General features: G+C 32.1%; 1 protein-coding gene across 2 annotated transcripts in view; it reads left to right on the top strand.

Moving 5' to 3' along the window:
• The window catches only part of LOC116175745 (transcription factor Sp9), a 95,418-nt gene that overhangs the window by 69,330 nt on the left and 16,443 nt on the right, over window positions 1-9,645 (top strand). The window contains exon 1 of one of the 2 annotated variants that reach the window (XM_031494022.1): window positions 7,050-7,248. The exons of the other annotated variant lie outside the window; for it this stretch is intronic. Coding sequence (XP_031349882.1) covers window positions 7,156-7,248 — 93 coding nt within the window. The 5' untranslated portion in view covers window positions 7,050-7,155. Of the gene's footprint in view, window positions 1-7,049; window positions 7,249-9,645 lie in introns of those variants that run through there. 2 annotated transcript variants of the gene reach the window in all.

Below are 9,645 nucleotides of genomic sequence, written 5' to 3'. Positions count from 1 at the left end.
AATCAATCAAAATTACACCCAAACTTTTACACGTATAAGCCACAGTCGACTCGGCACTAAGAATGTAGGTTTACAGCGTACTTGCACCTCAAGTAACTTGTCTTGTTTTCAATAAAATAACCAACTTCGCAGTTTTATTTGTGGAACAGTGTTCATTCAAAGAAATTCTTTTGAAGCAAACAAAGGTATATTATTCCAAAGATGATTTATTTAAATGGAAGAAATGCATTCCCTAACATTTAAACGCACCGGATTATATTATTAAAGAAAACATATCTTTGGTCTAAATGCCGCGGATATACGTTTCTTTGAAATAAATAGATGTTTGTTTGAGCTGAAAATAATAACCAAAGGATTGAACATTTCTGGGGAAATAACATGATTCTTTTACACAAAATGCATGTTACTTACACCAAACAAAATACTTTGGTAATAAAGAAATAAGTTGGAAGAAATATTTTTATTAATTTAAAAGAAACGTTTCTCTCAGTGGTATAAAATAGTTTTTAAAACAACTTGCGCTCTTATGGAAATTTACATTGGGTGCAGTGGGTACAGGAACCATATAGGTATGCCTGTATCATTGTTTAAATACTTACTTTAAAACAATGCCCGTATCTATAGTTTAGTTAAGATGCGTAATTCATATTTGATTATTTTGACCGAAAGATGGCAAGACTCACTCAAATATTATTTTAAAGATATTTTGATTGCATTCATTCGAGACCCTAGAAATAAATTTTTGGGAATCACCTAGAAATACCATGTTTTTGACCACAAATATGTGTTTGCGGACCCAAATACATCTTGAGAGGGTTGCTGATGAGAGGGTTGCTGAAACTATATGATATTAAAAAATAAAATATTCTTCATATGGAGGAGTCTATTTACAATGATGCTATATGCACATTTTTCTTCTAATGCTTCTGTAATAGCATCCAACATTATAGGCACATCATTATCATCTAGTAGGCGACAATAACAAGTGTGGTTGTGAGTACCTAGATCTTGATGGCTATAACTTTGTACTCAGTACGTACGTAGGTATACCTACCTATTGTTTATATACAAATTACAGTAAATGATGTGATCTTAATTTTTTTTTAAATTAGAAAAAAATGGTTTATACAAAGAAAATTAATTTTGATATGATGTAGAATAAGGAAACGGAATCAAAGTTTCTATTTGAATGAAGGTACCCTGCACCTGTCATATAAAAATGCGTTCCATCATATGTACTTAGAATATAATCGTTATGAGAAAATATTTATACCTTCCCCATATATTCTTTAATAGGTATTATCAAAATTTAACATACCTATAGGTACCTACTACATGTTTTGACATAACCATGTTATCATCAGGTAACTGAAATCGTAGAGTAAAATCAAGCAATAAAACAAAATACTTACCTACAAGAAATAGTTATCACAAAGAGGTTAAATTTAACAAGATAATCAAATTTCAAAAGTTATAATGCACATTATCTAAGGTACCTATAGTTACTTTGGTTAGGTAGGTATAGGTATCTAATTATAGGAAACTTGAAATTATCATATTAATCATATTATAAATCGTTATTGTAACTTTATGGTTGAGTATACCAACAGCGTTATATACGCACCATCAGGTTTTAAATAAAAGAGTTTGGAACCTTTAGCTACGTGGTATTGAAGGTATATGACAAATTTTCAAAATTTATACCTACAATTACTTTTTATTATAATACCTAATAGGTATAGGTACCTACCTGTGATGACATACCTACGAGTATATTTTTACTTATTATAAATAGGTACGTCCTTGCTATTTAGAATTAGAACAATTGGTAGGTAGGTATAGATATTTCGTAACTATTTCATTCGCCAACTTATTTTAGACTAATTGGAATTAACACAAAATATATAAATTCAATTTTGCCGTCGAATATATACCCACTTTTTCCATTTAAAACAGAAATTTAACATTGAGAAGGAATTTATGGATGTTGATGTTGATGTTGATAATGATGATGACTTTTATATAATGACGATAATGCAGGTCGGTAAGGCATCAGGCGCCGCTAATGCGACTTCAGATGGAGCATAATTACAGACCCAGTCTGAACTCAGCTGCGCAGCATTGCCTTAGATACCATTCCTTAGATCGAATTTATATAACGGACTTACTTATATAGCGGTTGCCAGAATTGAAAATGTAAAATGACCCGAGTAATAACCTATCTACTTATATATACCTACTTTACAGAATATGGAATTTCTAATATACCTAATACCTATAAAGTGTCTCACTACAGGCTTATCTTCACTTTTTAGATTTTTTTGTTTGTTATTGGTAGGTACGAATGTAAAAAACATGAACATCTGCTGAATATCTTTCATTTGCGGTTTATTCTAAGTATATACGAATATATTATTTAAAACGAAATTAGGGTACGTAGGTATACCTACGAAGCGTATCAAAATAAAATTGGCGTTTATTACATATAATTTTATAATTGCAACAAGCTAATTAAAACTCTTCTATAAAGAAAACGTTTGGAGTTAGTTATAAGGTGCGCACTACCCAAAGGACAGCCATTTGAGCTTTTTTATAGGGAAGAATTTTTGCGCTAAATCTAAGAATTTATTTTCATGTCACTATAAATAAATAAACCGGGCCAAATTTACAGGGGTTCGTATAAATCGGGGGTAGTAAAAATTAACTACCTAATCCATACCTATATAATTATCTTAATAATAATAATCACTTTATATTTACCCATATAGAATATAACTGCAATTTAAAAAAGACAACTAACGCATGCAACATATTCTGAATAAATAAATATACCTACCTATCCTAATTGTTTAATATAATTACCTATTGAACAAAAATAAGAAAGAACAAATAGGCATGCAAAGAAAAAACTCACAGAAAGATAAATTAAACTTGTTGTATCCACTTATAGAGTCTACAGGGTCTTTTTTGGGAACTGTAGTTTAACGTTTTTGTCGGAAAATGAAATAGGTAGGTTTTGAAAATTTTTACCTAGGAGTAACGCCGAAGGCCGAATCGATGTAAAATATTTTCAAAATGGTAGCACTTCCCGAAATACCGAAAGTAGATAGTAAACTTCGTTATTTTAAATGACAAGCCTCTATTTTTTCATGTATTTTTGGATTCTACGCGAAATTTCAGGTACCTTGAAAATTGATTACCTACCTACTTCGGTTGTAGTTATGGCAACCCATTTTTACCAGTATGTACATAGAGAAAGAATAGGATTTTTTAGTGTAGATATATATACTTAAAAAAAGTCATAGTTGCGTGCGATTATGCGTGGAGATCCAAATTTAACAAATTTCAAAGACTAAAAACTCAATTTTTTAAATGAAATGACCCTTTTCTTTACTATTGCATTTGATAGAGAATTAAAATTGACATGTGCCTATATGTAGGTATATCTTTAACAGTTTCTGATTTATTTCCATTTCGTTGAATTGATACCATTTTTTCGGATTTTCTTTTTAGTATCGGCCATGCCATGACAATCGAAATTTAAATAAATCAAGGAAAGGATTTTTTTATCATTGATTCTTATCTAAATAATTAACTAATAAAAAAGGCAACAAAGGGAATTGAAAAACACAAACTTATAGGTATACAGTGTGTAAAGCGATGGAGTAAGTAGGTATACAAGAGGGAATTTTTTTTAAATATTGATTTATGAAAAAAATGTATTCTTCATAATATTTTTTGCTTGCTTCGAAAGTACCAATAACGTTTCGATTGTTTGTGGTTTGATAGCAATACGCTATAGCGCTTTAGCCAAAATACTTCAAATAGGTAACCAATATTTTTCCATTATTTTCATTTCGATTTAGTTATATCCATAGACCATGAAAATGATACAAATATACATAATGGTATTTAAAACAATAAGTAGGTACACACTTATTATAGTAGGTTGTTAACAAAACAAGAATAACATGTGAAATTGAGTAAGTACATAGGTATAAAAACATATAAAAATCACTTAACTTAATAATTACAATATATTATACCTCTGTTAAAGAAGGTGTTCAAAAACGTTTCCATTTTTTCAGTAGGTATAGGGCGCGTAAAAAGAATATTTTTTACGAAACGGCAAGCATTAGGTATAGGTAATAAACGTCAAAGTTAGCTGTCAAATACGTATACAACAAACCAAGGCCATTTTACCATTTTCATGGATAGGTAACTAGATCGAAATGAAAATAATTGAAAAATATTTGAAATTTTCCGGCGATGGTTCATTAAGAACTTTTTAATAAGCTGTCATACGATGTCGCATAATATACCTAGGAGGTGTTCCATATAAAAAAGTTAAATTTTTGTCATTACCTGATGGACAGTGCGATGTTGTTTTGTTTTTTAATTACAAGTTTGGATTCAGTAGACAAAAATAGGTACACAATTTGGTGAATTTAACCGTCTTTCTAACTCTAATAGATACAACTAAGAAAGTTAGCAATATAGTGCCGACTTAATTTAAAACAGACTGTATATATGGCCTACTTTAATTTAGGAAAATTGTTGTAATTTGTCAGTTATGAAATAATTTTTTTTTAATTGCAGAACGCACGCTTTATAAATAGCAATATCGATAGCAAACTATGCATATTTTTGACAAAAAAAGAGTGTTCCGACTTTTGAGTAAGGCACATCCCTATCTAATCTATCATAGGACTATTTACAAAAAAGCTCATTTTTATATCGTGTACAGAATATACCCATACACTCTATCCGTGTATATAGGTATAGTATAGGATTATCTCAGTAAAAACATCCACCCCCTAAATTTCGCCAGTCCAAGTGTTTCATTTTAACTATAGTACATCAACTCTGGCATGTGTATATGAATCAGTAAGTAGGTACCTACTATGCGATCAAAAAAGAGTTGCTGTCGAGTTACCTTTGGAATTTTCGTTTACATGGAAAATCATACAATGCGATCAAATATGAGTTGCTGTCGAGTCACCTTTGGAATTTTTGTTTACATGGGAATTCGTATTTAACTTGAATTTCCAAAGGCGACTAGACAGCAACTCATTTTTGATCGCCCGTTATTTAACATGAATTTCCAAAGGCGACCGATCCTACGTCAATCCTTTTTTGACAGCCCGTTATTTTTATTCCTTTAAGAAGCTTTCAGAAGCGACGGGAATAAACGAATGGATGATGCCCAGTAAGATACTAATGTCTAGGTATAGTAATGTATATCTATACGTAAATAAACATGCATGTTTGAGTGGTTAGACGGATTAGGTATAGGTACTCTTAGGTATATATACATATACATTATAACTACTTATCTACCTATATGTAGGTATACCGGGTGATCAGAAATGATTGCGGGGGTAGTTTAAATTTCCCGCAAAACAAAACATTTATAAGGTTGCGGTATAACATGCCAAATGTCATTTATTTAAAAGCAGTAGGTGTAGTGGATCAATTAAATGAGTTACTGAATAATCACCACAATTAATTAATTAAATTAATTTTTACTTTGCCCGTGGGGAATTCGTGCTATGATTACCTAAACGACCACCGTAAAACTGTATTCAGTTGCCCATTGTGCGATACTTTTGACTATCAACATATAGGTATATCCTGATAAATGAACACCCGTCACTCATAAAAGATTTCCGACTTCGCGTTGCGTCTACTTTATTGTCATCGTAATGTATAGTTGTTGGACAGTTAAAACTACCTATAGGTATTATATGTAAACGTTCCCATACCTATATAAGTATATCTTCGTGCAAACTGTTATACCCCGTATCTGCATAAGCCTGATGTATAATAATAACAACTATTATTAAGGGGTGTTATCGTTCGTATTGTTTCACCCACTAGCTTGATTAGATTTCTTGTGGCTATATCTTCGACAACTTCCGAAGGTTTGGCAACTAATTAACATATGATTGGTAGGATATTCTTACATTACATTACTGAAAGCATGGAACCGAATCTTCATGAACGTGTTGTACGACGATAGTCATTTTCTTATGGGCTTAAACAGTAAGGTTAAGTGCACCTTATGCAGTTATTATACATGACTTTACAAAATGTTGCCACTTGCAAGGAACTTGGAAAAGAACTGTTTGATTTAAAATGCAAGGATCGCGGTATAAAGAGACAAGAAAATAAAAATACACATCGTCGTAAATGGATGGCGATTACTGTTGGGGGAATACAATGATGGCCAACATTAAAAATTTTAAGTGCCAAATTCAAATTGTCTGCAGTCATTTTGGATCATCTTATGTAACGTAGGCACGTTTACATTAGAACTGCATTGCTGATGAAAATTTTAAACTTTCCTTAAAAGTTTCTATTAGGTATACTTAGGCATGTTGTATATTCTTATCATAAGAATTTTTAGTCACTTCCTTACATTGAAATTTTAGGTAGGTATACCTACATCTCAGCATTTAGGTATATCTTGACTAATAAAGACATACCTTTACAGAGAAACAAATTCAAATTGATAATAGTAGGTAAGTAGGTATGTATTATAAATTATAGGATAGCTATACGGTACCTATGGAAGCTTTTGATTATTGTATCGATAAGTCATTACTAAATGCACGTGTATAGGTAGGTAGGTACATACGGAGTAAGTAGAAAATAATATGGTTTACTGAAAACTACCTGCCAACCTACATGAGTAGGTACTTATCTAAGTATTATCAATACACTATCAAACTGCTTGTTTTGAATAAAATAGATAACGAGTAACTTTTGTTAGCAATCATTTGTTTGAAGTAGGGCTCGAGTGTAGAGAGTGAAGGGTGTGAAAATAAGTTGCCCTTCTATAAGATGCACATAGGGTTGAAATGCGCTTGCGTGCTTAAAGGATGGTGGAAGATAAAATCTGGGGCGTTTCGTGGTAATCAATGGCAAGAACGAGGATTGGTTCTGAAATTCTCGGTACGCCTATGAAACTGATAGAAGAGGGTAGGGGAACATATGATTTCATCTAATCCCAATTTCCCCTACCGAAGAACAGTCAGTAAACGGAATTCATGTATAGTGGATATAAAACCTATGTGTTTAAGTGTTTCTATTTTTTATTAGGCCTAATGTGTTTATTATCTTTTAAATTTGTGAAATACTTTTTTAATTAAAATGTTAACCGACATGACCGCCGCCGCTGGACAATTTTACGGTTCACAAATTCCTGCCATAACTATGAATGTTAAAGCCGGTGTTGGACTTACAGTAAGTAAGAATCGTCGCTTTTATTTTACTCATCATGTATAGGTATAATTTTATCTCAAAACGGGCCACAATTTTCGTAGATATATCTACAATTCACCCCTCTCGTACTTAGGCAGTATCACAGTAATTACATGAGACCTACAGGTAACGCCCGTCGCTCAAAATCTTAAGGTGACCTATCTAATGGTATCATATAGAAAGAAATTTGAAACGAGGGACGTTACTATTAAATATCATAAACCCATGGAATATTAAAAGTTCTGATGGTGCTTTTTACCTGTAATAGGAGAGGGTAATACCGCAAACGTTACTCTAGTCTTTGTCAAAAAAATATTAGGCGCTTACACCTATAATTTAAATAATAAAGTACAGCATAAGCGATAATTGAACCTAACAAAATGAGTCCCGCAGCGTTAAATCCGTCGACAAAAGCCTCGACAATTCATGATGTATAGAGCTTGCTCTTTTTGTCATCCCGTCATCCGTGTATAAAATTATAGCGGAAAATCCTCTTAATCCTTGTATATCCGATGGATTGTAGTAAAACACGGCGTCAATTTTTAGTATTTACTGCCCTAATAAAGTTCCTGACGCGGGGTGGGTATAAGCATATATCATATATTATATTTATTGAGATTTAAATTTGTAGAGAGTATAGTGCCTTGAGGTTTTTAGCGATTCATTAATTTTAATTGAAACGCGCTGCTTCCTTTCTCGATACGCCTAATTATGTTCCCGGTATAAGATATATGGTAGGTGGGTAGGTATAGTACGCGAACCTTTTTCACTCCCGAGCTGTTCTACAACATCTATAGATCAATGGAAAAAATGGGCCTTTTGAATATAAAATTTTATTCATTTTACTATTTTTATCTCACGGGGTTATGACCCATCGCATAAGCTGTTGTTAGTTAAGGTTCCACTGCAAGGTTTTTAAGGGAGCAGTTATCTTACGATATTTAGGCGACGAATTTTGCTAATACTGAGCCAAAATTGGAACCCTGTGGTACTCCAGCCATAAATTGTTCAATTGTATATTACCTATAATATAATTAGGTATAGACGTGTCTTTTGCATGTTTCAGCAGTACACTGAAATCGGTTACTAATAATAATAATATGGCACTTTAAATTGGTGATAAGAATTACGTTAATAATTTTTCCTGCCATGACTGGTCAATTAAAGAACCAATCCACCGTTGTTGTCATGACATTTGCATTTTATTTATGTTTTTTCATTTTGATGAACAACTTTGATAGTTGATGCACTGAAATATGTTACCAACGTGCCATAGGTATACCTAATACTGTATCTAGTATCAATTTATATATAGTAAAGAAGCAACATTTGTAAATTAATAATTATGTGAATGCATGATGTTGATGACATACCTAGGTACCACATTGTATAATTAGGTCCATAAATAAATGATCGACACGTAGCTAGTACCTATATATACCAACTTCATACATTTTTTGTTTACGCGGGGAAATTCAAACGATCGTTATAGTTCTAAAAATCGCCCGGTATAAAGAATAATAACTGATGGTTGATAGTGGTGAAATAGGCACTTTAGAATAATCGAGAGTGACGTAATCGCAATTGTCACTTGAGGTGTTTATCATTGACAACATCGAGCATTTGTATACCTACCTACTATTTAGGTATAGGTATACCAGACATCACGGATGTAAATAAAAGTACCAATATGGCTATATACCTATACTGTAGGTTTAGGTACATCAGATTTGTGCTACAATATTGCCATTATAGGTACTATAAAAAATGGAAATTTCAAGTAAATGCCTATGACAATTGTTTCATGTGTAGGTAGGTACCTACTAAGAGAAATTTTATATACATGTTCAGTCTAGAATTTGAATCGCATTATGTGTATGTATTAATCCCGAACAAAGTTTAAATGCGATCATAGGTATATGATTATAATACCTACCTAATAATGATTTGAATTTATTATAAAATATATATTGGAATATAATCACAATAAAACTTTCAGAAAACGTTTTTGAAAAAAATCCTCGAACATGTCAATTTTGATTTTTAATGAGACATACCTATTTTACTGTATAAGAAATTGGTGCCGTTTCCAGGATCGTGTTTTGTTTTGGAGATATAGCGTATCTACGCGATAATTTTTTGCTGAATTTGGAAAACTCTGTGACCAAATACCTATGCTAATAAGGTATCATAGGTATACTGTATTTCGAAATATTCGAGATAATTGCTTTGCTTGTAAATTCGCTCTTTTTCAGTCAAAGTCAAATATCGCACCACTTAATTACGTATAAAAACCACACAATAAAAACAGCTGATAAACAAGCTGATGAGAACTGTCGTCATTTTAACGGCAATTGTTACATGGCCACTTGATTTTTT

This window comes from Photinus pyralis, unplaced genomic scaffold, assembly GCF_008802855.1.
Source record: "Photinus pyralis isolate 1611_PpyrPB1 unplaced genomic scaffold, Ppyr1.3 Ppyr1.4_LG7, whole genome shotgun sequence".
Taxonomy (NCBI): domain Eukaryota; kingdom Metazoa; phylum Arthropoda; class Insecta; order Coleoptera; family Lampyridae; genus Photinus; species Photinus pyralis.
Note: the sequence above shows the minus strand (reverse complement) of the source record. Positions and strands in the feature narration are given on the sequence as shown.